Source organism: Dermacentor silvarum, chromosome 7 (assembly GCF_013339745.2).
Source record: "Dermacentor silvarum isolate Dsil-2018 chromosome 7, BIME_Dsil_1.4, whole genome shotgun sequence".
NCBI classification, from domain to species: Eukaryota; Metazoa; Arthropoda; class Arachnida; order Ixodida; family Ixodidae; genus Dermacentor; species Dermacentor silvarum.
This window is the reverse complement of record NC_051160.1, coordinates 25,296,600-25,315,800: the sequence shown is the minus strand read 5'-3', so window position 1 is coordinate 25,315,800 and position 19,201 is coordinate 25,296,600. Positions and strand designations below refer to the sequence as shown.

Below are 19,201 nucleotides of genomic sequence, written 5' to 3'. Positions count from 1 at the left end.
GACGTTGAGTCAAACTAAAACGAGAACAAGTGGGCATCGTCGCGAGAACAAAACGAGATCATCCGGGAAACCAGTCAAAAGTAAAAAAAAATGATGTCTCTGAACCCCAAGCCTTTGTACAGGACCCCATTACAAAAGCTAGTTGCGGCGCAAACAAGTTAAAATATATATATATATATATATATATATATATATATATATATATTGCTTCCGAGTTCTTCCTAACGTTTCTTCACAATATCACTGAACCTATAACTACTAGTACACTGAAGTTTTATTTGCAATTTCCAATAGCGACGTTCAAAACAGGGCAGCGTACACTTGGTTGTAATCTTTTGGCGCTAAGACAAGGTTGCCTGTGTTCTTTTCAACGCCAGCGGTCCGTGAATTCCGCGGCGCGGGTTTTGCGCCGGCTCGAGAGATGGCGCCATGCTGCGTGACTAAGTCGGCAGCCTCCGGCGCTCCGCGGATGGCTGCTTGGCCGAGACGAGACTTGCAATACAGTGTGGTGCTTAGTCGTGTGGTGGGGTGGGGTGTGGTTTGGTGTGCTGTTGCGAACATGCACTACCGCTGTTTTGTGATTGTGTCTAGTATCGTCTCCAACCAATCGTCTTTGTATGCAGCCATTTCATGCTTACATCTACTCTCAATTACGAGGAGCTAGCTTTTTTTTTACTCGATGTCCCCACCTCCGTTAAGACAAGCGAAAGCTTTTGGTATTGTCAGCCAACCCGAAAAAAAAAAAACCAGGAGAAGTTCTTCGCTTATGTACGTCTGTCATTGCCGTCTTCGCGACACCTACAGAACGTAAGCTTGGCGGAAGGGGAAGAAAAATCATTAATGCACATTAGGCGAGCCTGCCTTCCTTTATAAAATACACAGCTGTCTCTCGTTACGCATTGTCCATAACAAACTTCGGCATTCGCTTTACTGCAAGAAGTTGTTGAGGCGGAAAATAAGTAGCGGAGTACTTAGTTTACGTGCACATTAAGGAACCCATTGTTGGTGAAAATTAATCTGGAGCCAGCCAATAATATTGTGTTTTCCGCAGGTAAAACTCTAGAATTAAATGTTTAAGCATAAAAAGGGTTATTGGAGATGTGCCACATCTTCCGAGATGTAGCATTGCCATGTGCGGAACTTATGTAACCTGTCTATTGATATGCCTGACAGAGAATAACCTGGTCAGGTACGGACACTTAATTTGAAGGGTAATCGTTTTATTACTCATCAAATCAAAATAAACACTTCAGATTTTTTATCGCAGTTTATATGCGAGATTGAATCGCTGGTTGCGTACTTAGAGACCACGTAGAAAATGTTTAAGAGGACTGCGCGAAATTTCACCAACGGAACTATTGAAACGACTTCAAGGATTCTGTTGAATCATCAATCCTGTCAGTGTGCACAGGCGTCTGGTTAACAGTTAGTCGTTAGATAAGAAATATTTTCCTTTCTAAATGAACCAATGGCTGCACCTAAGGAGTTTCCAGAAGAATGCCTGCGCCAAACGGGCCAGAATGCAATAAAATAGTACTTTTGAAGTTTGGGATGTCATCCTGACGTATATAGTGGTGCTTTGGTTTCAACGCAACATTATAGGGAGCGATTTTTATCGTTTGAATTACTCCCTAGTAAACAGCTTTTCCCGGGTAAGTGAATGAATATGCAGTGTAGTCTAAAATATTTATTCGTTCACTTTAGTGTCTCTTGAACACTTCTGCTTTGATGTTTACAACGGCGCCGCCTAGCCAATAATTGCGTAACTCGCAAATGTTCCTAGGTGCTTTTAAATTTAACGAACTGTGCTTGCTGTTATGATCGGGTAGCAGTTGTACTTACCCAAACCACCTGCCAGACCAGGCCGGGATCCGCCGCTGCCTGAAATGCCGCCGCCACGAGACCCTGGAAAAGAAGTTTTGGTTTACCTCTCGTAACGCAGTGAAGAATATCTGTAGGTTAGTGTAAATTTATTTATTCGTGTACCCTAAAGGCCCGAGGGCATTACATAGGGGGGAGTAGTATACACACTTAAAATCAATACATCAATCAAGTACAAAAAAAGGATATATAAATAGAAACGTACAGTCAACCACAAAAGTTTGCGGACCACGCGAGCGCGTGCCAGACTGCCTATCCGCGCCACCTAGCGGTACGCCACCTAGCGGCGACAGGGGCGCTCTCCCGGATATGAGCCCTCTTGGTACTCGCGTGCCTGTTAATTTTTTATTCCCGTGCATGACATTGTTAGTTCGGTGTGTTGACGCAGAGCGCTGTCTGCGATAAGACCGCCACATATCTGGCTTGATAGCAGTATCGGAGCAATCACTGCAACCTTTGTCGACTGGTGTGCCAGTGGGTAGATAAGTTTCACGAAGTGCTGCGACGATTTTTTTACGCGACGTTTACTGGCGCACTTTGGTTGGCAGCATCTTGGTCCAATGAGTGTTGCTGCTTCTGCGTCTTGAGAGAAAGGGTAGGGAGGTGTTTCACTGCCATCAAAAATAAATAAAAAGCGGATGCATAGAAAATTTTCTTTCACACATAGGCGCATCTTCGCATCAGTCGCTGAAAACGTAGTAGACTTGCTTCAGGCCACGTGGTGATTGCCTATTTGGAAAGATGCCGCTGCGTGTTTCACTTGACGAAAGAAGGCACATTGTGCGTTTATTTATAGAGGGAATACCTCAGCGCGAAATCTGCCGCCGAACCAACAGGAGCTGGACTGCCGTGAATAGGATTATTCAAGCTTTCCGCGACGATGACAGATTCACAGATATGGAGCGCAGTGGGCGTCCAAGGGCCACGACTGAGGAAGAGGACCGCCTGATTACGGCCGCCATCGTGGCTGATCCTTTTCAAAGTGCAGAGGATATCCGAGAAGCGCTCTCGCTCACGGTATCGTCTGAGACTGTAAGAAGGCTGACTGAGCTTGGCCTGCAGTCTTTCGTAGCAGCACAGAAGCCCTGCCTCTCAGACAGCCAGCCACAAGAACGACTCATGTTCGCTACAGCAATGAAAGATTGGACAACAGAGAAATGGGGCGATGTCATCTTTAGCGACGAGTCAACTTTTTCCACGCGCTGGGACCAACGGAAGCGGGTTTGGCGTCCACTAAACTGCAGGTGTGTTTACAGTGTATTGGCAGTTAATTCACGAAGCTAATTCTGCATCACAACATGTTTCACGTAAAATGAGCTTTTGGACATTACGAGATTTTTCTGTAGTGGTATTATGTTGAAACATTAACGATTGTTTCATAGTACTACTTACTCTGAAGCTAATTAAAAGCTGCCAGTGGGTCTTTCAGTACTATCTAATGATGTTTGCACGTTTTCTATTGCAACTCTATAACAGCATTATAAAGTTCATACGCAAGAGGAATCACAACATTTTTAGACGCGCCGCTGGAACCCAATCGTATGCTATTTCTTGCAGATATCTGCCTAATTGCACACAGAGTGTTCTATCCAGTGGACGGTGTTCCGTGAGCGTGTGGGGAGCAATCAGCAAAGATGGCCTTGGTCCCCTTGTGCGTCCGGAAGGGTCCTTCACTGCGTCACGGTACTGCGACGTCATCACTAGACACCTCGTTCCGTATGCGCTGGACGGTCCCTTCAGCGACGGCTGCTATTTTTTTCAACACGACCGCAGCCCGATCCATAAAGCACGTATCGTCCAGTCATTGCTAGAAGAACATGCTGTTTGCCAGCTTGAGTGGCCTCCATGTGGCGCCGACTTGAATCCCATAGAAAATGTCTGGGGCATGTTGAAGAAACGGCTGTCCACACGAGCCAACCGCGGCCGCACGGCCGATACGCTGTGGCAAGCGATCGCACAAGAATGGGAAAGCCTGCGCGGTCGACCGGAGATTACTGAATCTTTGTACGAGTCGATGCCCACACGCATCAATAAGGTGCTAGAAAACGGCGGACATTTCACTTCCTACTAGATCATTGAGAGACCTATGTTTCATGACACTTCTGTAAATGTCTTGTGAATAAATTCATCCCCTTCAGACACGAATTATGATGCACTGTCTGCAAATGCGTCAAATGCGCATGGCATCATTTCAAGACGCTCACTATTACATTCCAAGAAAGAAGACGAAGCAATGTGCTGTTTTGTGCGAGTTTCAGTAAAAAAAATTAATTAGCGTATAACTCATTATCTAATTATTCTGAAATCCGTCAGCTTCAATGCTTGCATAAAAGAATCAACTATTAGGCCCGAAACGCATGCACACTTGCTTTTTCGGTTGTATTCGTGTCGACCGGAGAAAAGAAATACTCTTGACGTTGGTCTTGGAACGCGGCACGTCGAACGATTGTCTAACATGGTAGTGTCTCCAGCAAAGTGATCATCTGCAGCAATACGCAGGACAATGAAGTTAACTGACCGCTAGTTGTCCCATCAGGAAGCGGACACGAATGTGCACACTGAGTTTTAGGTCATTTGAAGAAACACGTGGCGTGGGACGCGCCTCCGAAGTTCGAGTCCCCAAACGAGGACGCCGTGTCGCAAAGGGTTATAAAAAGAGTCATCGCACCCGATTATTTCTTATTTTTCTAAATGTAACCACTATAGCAGCGCGGTGGTTCGGGCTTTGCGCAGCAAAACCTGGGCGCAGGCGATCAAATCCCGGCCGCTACTGTCACTTAGCGATGGGGGAGGAACGGAAAAATTCTGCCTACTGACTAAGCATCTGTGTCCCATGGCTGCCTCACCGCTCACTCACGCACTCACGAAAAAAAAACAGCGTGGCTACGCGAAAATAGAACTGATAACAGCCGAAGAATACGCTGTCTGATTACTTGTACTGATATTCTGCTCTCGAAATATAAGCAAGTAGCCCTGGCTAACAAAGAGCGCGTCACGTTGAAAGAGATAGGTAGAAAATATTTGCGCACAGTGCGAAAATAGACAGGCCATAGATTTAAGGAGGGATGCGTCTTCAACGTAGCGCTGCTGTCGATCGCTGGTGACGTAGCGGAAGTTTCGCGAAGAGGCTCTTGGCCACGCGCCGCGTGGTCCGCAAACTTTTGTGGTTGACTGTACGTAAACTACTATAAAGACATATCTTAGAAACTAAGAAGAGAAAGCATAACAGAAAAAGCTAACAGGACTGATCATTCACATCATAAAACAGGCATCAAGTGAACGAGTTTGTGCATGTTAATATAGTGTTTTTATGACATCAATATAAGTACATAAATCTCACACAATTATACAAAGTCATTCAGGCACCAAGATGAAGTTTTAATTTGCGAGTGAATTCGTCATGGTTTGTTATACAGACAATATATTCTGGCAGTTGATTCCAATGAATAACAGCGAGGACTAAATGTGAATATAAATACAGGTTTGTTCGGGCAAAGAAAGCTTCTCATTTGAATTCGTGGTCTAGTCGAGCAGATGTTCGGTGGGTTGGTTTGATAGTGCTCCGATAGTGGTTTTATGCATGTCGATACTTCCGATAAAGTAATGGGGGTGAAGAAAAAAAAAAGAGGCAAATTCTCAAACATTCATGGCTTCAGGAGGCCTAAATTCTACACCACCAACTGTCCCTGCTTACGTACAGAGGGCACACGTCAAGCTCACTTTGCTTGGCGCATGTCACAAAATATATAAACTTTTTCAGAGGCTTTGCATAGTGGAAAGGTTTCGATGATGCTAATGTATTTAGCAACAGAATGTATTTCAGCAGAATCAGTGAGCAAGAGAGGAAATAGGCAGAGCTTTTCATGGACAAGTTCAATGCTTTAAGAGTTCAGAAGGGCGGTAAAGTTGTGATACAACATTTTTGTCGCAACCGCTTTGCGTATAGAATCTATAGGCACAGCGGTTTTGCAAACAGACACCTTGCATTACTGCTTTACCGCCCTTGATAGCTCTTAAAGCATTGACATTGCCCATGAAGCTGCCCATGGAGCTGGCAGCTGCCAGCTGCCCATGAAGCTGCCCATTGCCCATGAAGCTGCCCATTGCCCATGAAGCTGTATAGATGCCATTCAGATAGAGATAAAGTGTTCTGCTCTTCTTTCTTAAAATAAGAGACGGCGCTTCATTTCCGTTTAAAATACAACATTTCAAAGAAGTCACAAATTCGAACACAGTAATTTTTCGCAGTTTGTAGCTGCGAGCATATTGACAGGCTTGATCATACATAAATTGGCTCCAGCTGCGCTTACCCCAGCTGCCTGACAAACCCGGTAGTCTTCCGCCACCAGCGCCGAAGCTGCCACTGGTAGAACCTTAAACAGGAAAACAAGATAAACAGATATTTGGAAGACACCCATGCTGCATACTGTGCTAAAATATGTAAGTTTAACGTGCGTGCACATACAGAAGGCCGAGAGAAGTGAAGTTGAGATAAGTTGAGTTTAGAAAATGAAATGTTCTGGTGAGCCAGCTATAGATGTGTCGGACAAGCTCGTAGAGTACATGTGGTGTTACGTTGAAAAATTAAAAGGACAGAAAAAAATAAAAAGAAAGAAAGAAAAGTATATTGCAACGGGAATGGTTTTAGCATGGTGTCAGGAAAGTTTACTTCATAAGTGTTTGTTTTTCTTGTGGGTCAATCAATTATGCGATTCTGGGAATTCGAACAACCTTTCACTAGATAGCTGCTATGGGCGGTGGCATTTCACCATTTTCCTTCACTTATGCCAGGAGTTCTGGCTTTTATGACGAGTTCGAATCTTTACTCACCCAAAACACCAAACCAACAAAAAGTTAGCTGATCATTTTCATGATCTGTGAAAATGTGTCATTTGCAAGGTTACGGACTCTAACCGTTTGGGGAAGAGCCTGTATAATCTCACAAGTACGGAATTATCGACGTCAAACGACCAGACGCCCGCAGGGCGCTGCCTTTGTCATAGCCCTTCACCGGGAAACCAGCGCTTGTGCGTTTAAGGAGGGGGAATCTTCACTTACTCGAACCGCCAGATGCTGAACCGCCGCCGCCTGAGGCACCACCGCCATAAGAACCACCGCGAGAACCTAAAGAAAGCGGGAAAATGTACATTTGCTCAATATCCTGCATTGACAAAATCTACCTCTTTACTATGATTCTGAGCAAATAAAAATACTTCAAGGGCTTTTACAAGTCCCTTGCTACCGATTCCAAGCGCGCCACATCATTTACAGCCTTATGACAAATCTTACTCGCCGCTGTGTCTTAGCGACTATGGTGTTGCGCTGCTAAGCACGAGGTCGCGGGATCGAATCCCCGGCCGCGACGGCTGCATATCGGTGGGGACGAAATGCAAGAGCGCCCGTGTCCCGTGCATTGGGGGCACTTGAACGCCTAGTGGTCAAATTTAATCCAGAGTCCCCAACTACGGCGTATACCTCATTATCAGATCGTGGTTTTGGCACCTAAACCCCTACAATAAATGTTTTTAAATGTGTCATTTTAATGATTAGTGTAGTGGAACAACCGAAGGGTGTACTGGGGCTACGAACTGACGGCACAGAAAACGAACGGACCTCTGATTAATCTCGAACGCCTGCGGTTGCTTCAGCACGCACCCAGTGCATGCATGGTCTATACCGATGCACACTCAATGCTCGGTATTCCACCGACATCTTAAGGGGGCTCCCGCGCTATGCAATCGAACCGCCAATAGCCGCCAAGCCGCCGTGACGGGTGCAGAAGACTTCAGAGGTGCTTATTGATTCAATATATGACGTTGATTCCGCCTAAGCGACAGCCATGGGCCACGTAGACATGTTGAAGACAAATCAGTGAAGCCGTGTGTTCATGTGGACCGCTACTTAGACATGGGCACCGTTAGAGATATGACACAAAGAAATACATGTTCCTACCAAAGGACAAGTCAAAGGAACAGGTACGAGAACGACAAAAATAGTCATGAAGTTCACGCAGCAGCGTCACGCTTTCTGATAAGCATTTGAATGGTGCGTACGGCGGCAAGACACCATATGGGTTCCGCCACAGCGGCACGCGTTGGACGTTTAAGTTGCGCAATACTGCGTGACAAATACTGCATGCTTTAATTTATCTTTAATATAACGAAATCTTATTTCATTGAAGAGTACCAAACTTCCTTTGGATTAGCCAATTAAGCTGCCAAGTTTTGAAAGCATTGCCTATTCATTTATGCCTATATTGGTGGGTGTCGTAAAAAAATCACCGCCCCTTCCACTCCTCGAAAGTGGTCGGAGAGTGAAGCTGTGCACTCGCGGTCGCTTGGCTGACCCGAACGGCACTACTTGCGGGGGACGGGACGCGTCGGCGTCCACGGGCGACGGCGTTCCTAGCGCGTTGCGGGGGATGGGACGCGTCGGCGTCCATGGGCGACGGCATTCCTAGCGCGTTCCTCACAACGTGAGCGAGCTCTCGCTGCTACTCACGTAGGGCGGCTTCATCTTCGGAAGTATAAGCAGTCTTGTCCATTCTCCCAAGAAGGAATGCGGAGCAATAAATGACTTATTTTGTTCATACTCCACCGAGCTTCTCACGAACCTATTTTTCGCGAACGCTCATTGGCTGCCTGACTCACTCGCCCCCTTCTCGGCGCGGAGTAGCTGCCTGTCTTACTCTCGCCCAAGTCACGTGACCAGCGTGACGCCAAGCAGCAGAAGGTCGACCAAGAACCGCTCCACTGTTAAAAAGGGCGTAATATTGAATGCTATAGCAAAGTTTCGCATTGCATTTAAGCTGCTTGAACGGTGTTCTAAACATACGTGGGGGCAGCGTGTTGACGTGACGCAGTACGCGAGAGAACTGGGGCTACGCATCGGAACAGCAGCTCGGTCGCTACCAGGCATCTCAGAATGCTAGCGTGGCGATGAGCGCCGCGTGTGGCGTTGCAGGTGTCGTGCATCAGTGGCGCACGAGATGAGGCCGATCAAAAACCATCGGCCTTCGTCAACGCTTTTTCGTTCACTTGGCGTCTACTGCCCGTTGAGGACGCTGACTGACACTGATTTACGCTTATGCTCGAAGCGCAAGGAAGTACGCTGGCCTGTCGATTGAGCTGGGCGTGGCGATTCGCGCACTTGGCAATGTTTTTCTTGCAGCGAAAAGCAAAGACGGAGTGTTAGGATATACCTGCTCACCTCCTAACACTTCACGCGCTGGCCCTGCTATCACCGTCGATACCCACCGCGCCAAGGCGGCGGCGGCGACGACACGAACGCGCCTCTATTGTATCCGCAAAATTGATATCGCAATAAAAACGTGTAAAAGGTATCCGTACTTGAAGCACCCCCGGCTCCACCACCTAATCCACCTCACCCACCACTGCCGCCAGTGAGCCCTATAATAGAAAATAATTAAAGGAAAGAAGGAAATGAAGAACTCCATGCTCCGTTCACAAAAACGGTCAATCGGTTGAAGGAATATGGATACTAATTACATATTGCACAGGATGTTTCAGAAGTGGGGCGCCTGGCTGCGTACCTCAGGGAATGCGTGAAATTATTATGTATTACGAAAGGAAGACAGGAATATTTATGGCAAGCTTGACTATCGCTTAAACTGCAACCTCAAGTCTCTCTTACTCGACTTCTGTAAGCGGTGTTGGAGAGCACTAAAAGAAGAGCCATTGAGTGCTTGCATAGAGGAACGGCACTTATATTGTAGTGACAAGAGCACACGACATTAAGCTATGTAAAGGGGATCCATCGATTAGCAGATGTAGGAAGGACATGTGTGCTGGTTTTGTTTCTGCCTTAGATGCATGAACAAAAGGAGGAGGCTGAATAAAATGAATACAATTGTTTAGTTCGTACAGTTTCTAAAGATAGCGGTGGTGCAGTTCATTTCAGAGTTCTGTATTTGATTTGTATGACTAATGTAAGGTCTCAAATATTGAAGCATAACTTCATCATTCATATGGCAGCTGCCTTCGATTTCGTGATGACATAAAGGGTGTCCTTAGTTCCTTACCCCAACTTCCCGATGTACCACCGCCTAGTCCACCTCTTCCGCCGCTGCTAGTGCTTCCAGAAGCTGCAAACAAGCAAAATATAGAAACGCGTGACTTCACTGCATGCGGCCCTAAAAACATTTTTCGTTGAAGGCGTTAGCGACCACTTGAATATTTTATTTTGTATAAACAAAGTATGCAGATAAAAGTTCATGTTCGTGCATCAGAACTTATCTAGCCTTAACTTACAAGTTAAGATAGAAAAATCAAATGAACGGGTCCTAAAGCAATAACGTACGCGAGGGGTTTGTCCAGCTGTGTCGCTTTTAACGAAGTGGATAGATACGATGTATGTGGAGGTTAGACACCATAAGTAATTCGCCACAGTGACATAAAAATGTCACAGTTTCGCCCTAAGGGCGAAGCAATGAATGCGATAGCAACACAGCAATGTCATACGAAGTAAGGTGAGCGGCTTTGGTAGCAACAACACGCAGAACTGTTGTCGACGCCATCGGCGTTTTGCCCGCGTTAGCTCAAAATGCGTGCGGCGTTGGTGACTGTTGCTGGAGCCTCTGATATAAATAGGCACTTGGTGCCGCAGCTAAACGTCGCCTCCCCCTCCCCCCCTCCCCCACGGCCTCTCGCGCGTCTGAAGAAGGCGCGTTTGCTCTACATGGAGGAGGAAAGAGACGCCTACTTCTGCAGCCCTTAAGCGAGCACGGCGCAGAACGCGCGTTTGTTCTCCGCCGTGCGTTCACTCCCCGTGAAAGACGCGCCCCTCGCGCCCTTTCACTCGCACATACAGCGTTCGGCGCGCGGCGACGATTTCATCTCCAAATGACGTCATACGGAACCTCACGGCGACGGCGACGCTGACGGCAGAAATCTGCTTTTGAGTGTCCATATAATTGCTATCGCAATAAAACTAATGGAGAAGTTTAACAGTACTAATTTTAATGAAGCGCATTCAAAGACGACACGAAGAAAGATAACGGACAAGCGCTTGTTGGTCTCTGTCTCCGTTGTCTCTTTGTGTGCGCTTCAATACAAAGAAAATCGCAGCGTGAAAAAGAAGAAAAAAAAAAAGGAAAATACTCTAGGCCCAGTTAACAGGGTAACTGTGGACACGCTTCACTCGATATCCCTGGGCAACCGACACTGCCAGAAAAAAAGAAAAAAAAAAAAAAAGCTTACTGGGCTGCTCCTAAGGAAGGCCGCCAATTGTTTTCCACAGACGTAAACATACCTACAATCTACAAACACGTCCACCCTCGAGCGATGAGCAGTGTTTAAGTGTTTGACTTAATAGTTCATCGGAAACCCGCTAGGAGGTGAGTAATTAAAGGGAAAATGAGACATCCACCCAAATGTAGCAATTGCTACAAAGGAAACCCATACGGTTTCCTCGAAAGAAAACCCTCACAGTTGAAGAAAAATTCGTCCCGGTCCGGGACTCGAACCCGGGCCAGGACGAATGGTAGAGTGGCTGCCCCGGAAAGGCGGTGGTCCCGGGTTCGAGTCCCGGACCAGGACGAATTTTTCAACTGCGAGGCTTTTCTTTCGGCAGCCTTTCTTTCGGCAGCTTTTCTTTCGACATCCACCAAATGTAGCAATTGCTACATTTGGGTGGATGTCTCATTTCCCCTTTAAGTGTTTAAGTTTACATTATAGGGAAATAAATGGTATTTAAGTTAATTTCAGAATGCCTGGGTTCGTTTTCACTAGGAGTGCAAGCTGTGAAGCTTATAAGCATTTTCTAGTATATAATTGCAGTAATGCTCGCTTTCGTAAAGAGAAAAGATTTACCCTTACCCGAACCACCCCACGACCCACCACTTGATCCACCGCCGCTGCCACCATAAATGCCACCGGAGGAGCCTAGAACACACACAAAAAAGAAATGTGGTAAGCACTATGTGGATACACTGCTATGTAACCATCGTTAGTGTTCCATTAAGCGTTACTAGACGGTGCGACGTTTTCTTGGAAGGCGAGCAATTGTGCGGGTAGCGTGTGTGTGCGTGACGGGAATGGCAAGATGACGGCAAGATAATGACGATGAAGACAACACTGAGAGCATCATGGCGACCATGGCATGAAGACTGAATCAGTGCACTCCGACGATGAAGCATTATACAACCAGTTATTGCATTGTTTCTTTAACCTGCATTGCAACGTGGGCTTATCCTGAAGGCTGCGCATTGTTACACATATTGTAAAAGCACTAGCTGCCCCTAGTGAAGGATGGAGTAAAGGCGCCATTCCTTACTACGGATGGAAGATCCCTTTCTGATTGCTAGTTCTGACCAAGCAACTGATTACCTGTTTTCTCAAAACCGAGATTCTTGTTCTGCGGTGAGCTTTGACGCAGAGGACCTCTTTCGTTTTCTACCTCATGACAACCTTGTGATGTCCGTAAAACATTGCCTAACCGAGTGTAACTATGAACTTGCATTGAGGAACAAGTGTGGTGTCACAGTGGTGGCTTTCTTGGAACCTTTATGTTTCTATCTCCAAGACACATTTATTACTTGTACATGGGATGGCGCCCTACACATTCAAAAGGGGGGAATCTGCCTCAATTCCAAGGTGGCCCCTGTCCTAAGTGATATTTTCCTGTCTGCCGTGAATCGCGCTATAGAACACGAAGTACAACGTTTGGCGAAAAATATTTTTCACGACGTATGATTTTCTGATCATTTTTTGTAGTAATTTTTCTTCTACCTGATAAAGATTTTTAAAGAAAATGCCTTTGGTTTATCATTTATGTGTGAATTACCTAAGGATGACGCTGTATGCGGTTTTGGAATTGAGGTTTTTATTTTCATCTGGATCATGCCAGTTACTGCTTTTCCCCGCGATAGATAACATCGCGCTTGACCTAATGTTCACGGCATTCCAAAATAGTTAAGTCTTGCCTACAACTCTCTCAATTCTGTTTTAAGTAAGCCTTGCTACCACAGAATGGAACATAGCTTTCGGGATCTATTAGCTCGTCTAAAGAACGCCGGCTTCCAGGTTTCCACTTTATCGTGCCTTTCTTTTAGGCTGCACAAATAATTCAAGTGGTCCGCTTCTCGACTTGGGCCGCGTACAAGTCCCACCGCTATGCCGAAGAAATTAGCAGTAATTCCATACGTTCACGGGCTTTCACATCGCCTTAAGAAGATTGCCAAGAGTTTTGACGTAAATGTTTTTTTCAACTCGGCAAAAAGTAGGAAGGACCTGTGCCGCAGTAAATAGGAACAGAACAGTTCAGTCACGGAGGAACCTGGGCTCTGTTAATTATCGTCGTCGATTTGTTACCAGTGCCTGTGGTGTTGTTTATCCCATCCCACTATCGTGTGCAAGAATGTATACTGGCCTGCCTTAACGAAAGGTAACGCCAGCTCAACAACAATGTAAAGGGCACACCTTCATCACATCTGACATCCCATTGTCGTACATGAAGTTGTAAACCATATTTTGAAAGAACGCATGTCATATTAAGGCACAAGGATCACAAAGCCAGTGAAATAATTGAAGCTCTCACGTAAATAAAAGCCACCAACATTGCGTTTCCTTCCCATCTATCAGCCTCCACGAAAGATGTGGCGAATAGCCGTAGCGCGAGGGTGCGTGCGTAGATGGACTGTTTGTATTTACTCTTTCCTGTCTGCAATAAACCAGTCAGTTAAGCGCTCGCCCTGTGCACTTCTGTCTTTTCTTGCCATTCCCGTTGCACTTAACTTCCTAGGAAGGTCAACCAATTCACCCAGTTTTACACTATAATGCAAGAATGCTCCACATAAAAAAAAAACGCCCCCCCCCCCCCCCCCCCCCGGGAATTTCTTCACATACTCCTTTGATAAAATCGGTCCTGGTTGACGGCGTATAGAAATTATTGGAATACCTTCTAATAAACCTTCCCTTGGAAGAGAAGTCTTGCAGCACTATAAATATCATGTAAGGCGGCAACTACGCTTCATAACGAGACAAATCTAGGCACATTATATCTACGTTGAATTTTTACTATCACTGCTGAAGCTCGATCATCTGCGAAATGCAGTGTTACTTTTCTCCTTCACGACCTCGACGCCCAGTCCGAGTGCTCTAGAAGCACGCGTCAATTAATGGTGGCACAATTAGGCGAGACAGAGTGATTGCTTGCAGATGGCTTTCTTTAAATTGGAAGAAGTCTGTGCGTGTGTGAGACAAAAGTGCTGAACGAGCTGATACAAGGAGTGAGGTGAGTGTACTACTGAAAGGTGTGTACTACCATAAAGTGTTCTGGCGGCTGAGTGGTGATGAGTTGCCCGTTTTATTGTTGGAGCTAGCCTTATGATGAACGTTGGCATGCATGTTGATGACGGCTTGCCATCGTTCATCGATGCCAACGTTCAACATCGATGACGATGTTGTTGACTTGGACGATGTACTTTATCGTCGCGTCACCGCTGTAGTGGTGGCTTATCAATGTCGTGTTGTTGGCTGTGCTTCAGGTACATACGACGAGTGAGGACGTTGAAACTGATTTAGCGAAGTGTGTTTTGTTTACGGCTTCTGATGAGAGCGGTATTTTTACTCCATTCGGAGCAGCAGTGTTCATTGGCATAGGCAGGCGTTGTGCACCTGCCGGTGGCAGTTGCCAGCCTTGGTCCTCGCTTTCCCTTTTCTGTGTGTTTTCAAATCAAATAATAATAAATTGGCATTACTGGTGGGAGAGTTATTTGAAATACTAAAACACTGTCGCACCAGCAACGTTAGATTTCGTAAAGAAATAAGAGGTGCTGGTATCACAGCCACCCTACACACCGCCTGCTGAGCCACCTCTTCCACCCAAGGCACCGCCACCAAAACCTCCTGCACCGCCGCTCACGCCGGAGCCACCGCCTAAAAAAGAAAGAAGGAAATTACAGATAGTTCCCCCCCCCCCCCCCCCCCTTGTTCCTACTGACAAAATATTTCTTCTTAAAATACCGCGCACTGAGTTAGGCAAAGTAATGCAAATGAATAGCAGATATTTCATCGCATTGAAGTCAAAGGAATCGTTGCATGGTTAGCAAAAGTATTAGAGGTGGTAATACGCCATGGTAGACTAATAGCTATGGAGTTGCGTTGCTCAACCCTCGATCGCGGGACACGATCAAAGCCGCGGCGGCCGTATTTGAATTGAAGTCAGATGCAAAGACACTCGTGTACTTAGATTTAGGGGCACGCTAAGGCATCCCAGGTTCTCAGAATATATCTGGAGTCTCTCATTATGGCGTGCCACTTCATCAGATTGTTGTTTTGACAGGTATAAAGGCCCAAATTTATGTTAAATAATTTTGAGATGCTCGTGCAAGCGTGTCACTCTTTTATGAAAAGTCATATTTGCGAAAAATTTGCTTTGAGTTTACTGCTTCAAAAGTATTCTTGTTATTTCCAAAGTATGACTCTTCGCGTTACGTAAGCACCCAGTTCCAAAGCAATATTTAGTCATTCACAGGCGGCATGCTTGTTTTTGTTAGGTTGCATGTTAGAGCAGCACTCACTGGAGCCTCCCGACACACTTGCTCCCGATCCACCACGACCACCGCCGGTGCCACCTGACACAAGAAAAAAAGAGCAATGAAAACAAACACGCACACGCACGCACGCACAGGCGCTTGTCCTACTAAACTGATACTGGACTGGACTGGATAAACTTTATTTGGGTCCTGCAGGACGCGCTTAGGGTGTAGCGGGCGTAACTGACACCACTCTCTGAAATATGTATGGGCATTCAGCAGAAAGGAGAGAGTCAACATGCTTGTAAAAGTGTTAAAGACAATAGTCTTTCTTGGGGAACTTAAACGCTGAAAATTTGGTCTGTCTGTCTGTCTGTCTGTCTGTCTGTTTGTCTGTCTGTCACCCGATTCAGCCACCCGGCCAAAGTTGGACCACTTGCTTACCGCCCACACTACTTAAACTGGTACGGCTGTTCATACTTGTGAACGTTATCGATCACAAAGTAAATATTACGCATGTCTGAGGCGCAACATCACTAGGTAAGTATTAGGAGGTGTGTTCCTTTTATAGAAAATACATAGATACGTAACTCTGAAGACCCTAGTTTCTTAAGCTGCGCTGAAAATGCCATGCTATGCGCGCCGACGAACGACGTTCCCCGACTGCGCGCCGACTAGCACCCTCTGCCATGGAGGAAGGAAACCCTCGGCACAAGCTCATGTTTCCCGATTCATTGCCAGATGGCGTCCATGTCTCACGCAGCGCCTCCTCAATTTTATCAATGCCAGCCAGATGCGGCCGATTCAACATAAAGGAAGCGCTGTCTGAGGCAGGGCAAAACATAAATGGCCGCTTGATGAAATAATGCGGTAAAATGAAATCTGTTCAAACAAACCTCCATTGCATTTATCATGCCAGGACGGAAATGGTACGAGAACAGCATCACGGGTGGCCGCGGATCAGACCAGCACTCATGTAGTACGGCCGGCAGAAGACTATCGTCTTTCGACGACATTTGCAGCGAAGCACGCAGATACGCGGCAATTTTTTCTACTCGATATAGATAGCTGACCAGCATAGTTTGGGGTTAAGCTAAGCGTTACTAGGTAGAACAAAGTGTTTGTGTAAATTGCGCATTCCTGTGTGTGACGCAAGTAAGTGGTAGACGACAGCAGCCAGACGATGGCGATGGTGTCGACAATCGTATGACGGCGACGACATTATTTCTACTCCGGCCTTTCGACATGATTTTCTACATTGCGGTTATTTAACAGCGGAGCTGTTTAAGCCGGGCGTAATGTGTCAACCGCGAACAGAAAATGTGGCCGATCCTGGCGATTGTGCAGAAAGGGTCCAAGCGCAATGACACATACCCATGTTACCGAATCTGAGCCTGGCTAAGTATACCTGAGCATGGTTGGGACTACTTAAGCTTAGTCAGTCATCGGTAGCCAATTGATAGCCAATCAATAGCCATTGGATAATCAATCAATAATAAATAAATTCCAGAAAATTCTGGCGATGACTTGGTAGTGCTTAGCCTAGCCCAAAAACCAGGGCTAGCTAGGTGCCATCAGCTCCGCTGTCTCTTTAGCATTGCGCCTCCAGTGCGAGCTATGCAAATTTTTTGGCAGGATTGTAGATAGGCACTTCATGGGAGGAGGACGTAAGCAAAACAATTATGAAATGGGACGTCATCGGTGACTAAATGTTTCATAATAGTACGTATACCTATGTCTATGTCATAAGGTCTAAGTTAAGACTTAGACCATATGAAGACTTAGCATCGCACAGCTTCTACATGCCGTTGCTGCTAGCGTGGATTGTTGTGTCTGGCGGCGCTTCGATCGGTACAAAGAATACCTCACCGACAGACGTGCATCTGTGGAGCGCGGTTCACGCTTCATCGTTTCTCGAGGCCGATAAGCGTCACCGTCACCCGGGACTAATGGAGGACCAATTAGACCCGAGGCTGCAATGAGAAATCGGCCTCGTGCGTCCCTAAAACAGCAACGTCGCTCTTGGTGTATTTCCATGAAGCGCCTGCACCCGCCCGGACTACGACGGAGCTCGGCGGTAGCTTCCCCGAAGGCCAGTCTCCTGACTGACAAGCTGACCGTCATGGAGAGGCCACTAATTCTGAATGGGGCCAAAGTCAGGCATTTCCGTGGGAACAGCTTCTACATTTCGTTCCCAAGTTGCCACCCGTTGCCTGGCATGCGGAGGCGGACGAGCAACATCGGAGAGGAACGGTGCCACATCATGGGTGGGATATTGCGACAAAGTCGAAGATGGTGATTGGCCAAGCACTACATTGAATTCCGTCAACGATTGAAAGAGGGAAATGAACTCATAAGAAGCAGGGCTTGAGTGTTGTGTGGACGCTCGGAGATGTAAACGCCAAGACATGTCAATACGTTAGCATGTTGACGGCTCCAAGAATCATGGAGCCCTTCGTGTAAAATACCGTGTACAGTTGTATATAAAGCCCTTTTATGATCTCTCTGGACCTCTCCTTCTCCCGGCACCTGGCACGTCAGCATCCATGGAACCTTCGTGGCCGCTCGGACCTTCGGACTTCGCAATTAGGGCCGAAGCGGTAGCTGTTACATCGAAATAATGCGAACATCGAATGCGAATGTTCAGAAAAGAATGACCCACCTCATCTTATGGCATAAGGTTTCTTGCTTTAACAAAATATAATAATGAGCCTTATCATATGTTTATGCTAATGTTCTTGCGCAACATAATAAAAGGTTCATGATAAAAGTTTCAAAATGATAAAAGGGTGTCGGGGGTTAGGGTGGCTGGAACAGTTTGGATATACGAGGGTGGCAGCGCGCCATGCATACATAAATGCCCGACTCGGCCACTAGGCAATGTAAAAGTACTGAAAGTTGGGCGAGTTGGTACCTATTCATCTTGAAAGTGCAGCACACACACAAGTGTGCGTGTGCGCTGTGTGTGCACTGCAGTTTAAAGATAAACGCTAGGCAATGTTATACCCTCCGAGTGGTGTTATAAAAAAAATTGCTTTTGTACCCTCCGAGAAGGCATAATGTACAGAAGAATTCAGATTGGTTCACTTTTTCTTTAATTACCCCAAATCGTAAGGCGCTTTTAGTAATATCCAGCCAAAGCAGAGCTGGATTTTTACCCCTTTGTGTGATTAATATGTATTAATTATTGTTGTCTTGTGCTGTATAAACAGGCAATAAGAAAACAAAATCGACCATGTCCTGATATACCACCTGGCTTTTGTGCTGGAAAACAGGTGTAATTCACCGATAGGTTACGCACTTTTTTTTTACTGAGGATTCCCGAAATGGGGTGAGAGCTCCCAACTTACCTGAAGGTGTCTGAGGTAACGCAAATAATGCTTCCTATTAAAACTACGTGACAGATTACGAAAGCTGTGTCACGAAGTCGTAGAAATTGCACACGGAGCACTCAGGTAGCACGTGGTTTATGAATTCCTGGCGTATATATACGCAAGGTTGGGAGGTCAGGGCGGAGAAGCTTAAGCGACAGAGATTTCCTATTGGAATTCATTTTATAAACAGCGTCGTTCCAATTCATTTTCAAGTAACCGGTTTTGTTTAAAGTCCCTAAAAAAATAGTTTTTTTTGGGACTTTAGTTTTGTTTCTTTATGAGCGCCACCTATCATTATTAATACGTTCTGTATTTAAATATTCCAGTAAAGATCGCTTTTGTCAAAAGATACTGGTTATCCTTACCTGTACCCCATGAAACACCGCCTGCTCCTCCGCCACTGCCACCATAAGCGCCACCAGAAGAACCTAAAACAGGAAAAGAAAAGAGA

The 19,201-nt window shown here is 46.1% G+C and overlaps 1 protein-coding gene across 13 annotated transcripts in view; it reads right to left on the bottom strand.

Moving 5' to 3' along the window:
- LOC119457760 (uncharacterized PE-PGRS family protein PE_PGRS54-like) overlaps nt 1-19,201 on the bottom strand; it is a 194,495-nt gene that overhangs the window by 110,935 nt on the left and 64,359 nt on the right. For 6 of the 13 annotated variants that reach the window (XM_049670395.1, XM_049670386.1, XM_049670388.1 and 3 more), the window contains exons 30-32: nt 19,116-19,178; nt 15,422-15,475; nt 14,700-14,777 (exon numbers count right to left, since the gene is read on the bottom strand). The exons of 2 other annotated variants lie outside the window; for them this stretch is intronic. In XM_049670395.1, the coding sequence (XP_049526352.1) occupies nt 14,700-14,777; nt 15,422-15,475; nt 19,116-19,178 (195 nt within the window). Of the gene's footprint in view, nt 1-1,842; nt 1,906-6,191; nt 6,255-6,939; nt 7,006-9,922; nt 9,986-11,717; nt 11,784-14,699; nt 14,778-15,421; nt 15,476-19,115; nt 19,179-19,201 lie in introns of all 13 variants that reach the window. 5 more of the 13 variants (XM_049670394.1, XM_037719449.2, XM_049670391.1 and 2 more) reach the window with 2 other exon arrangements.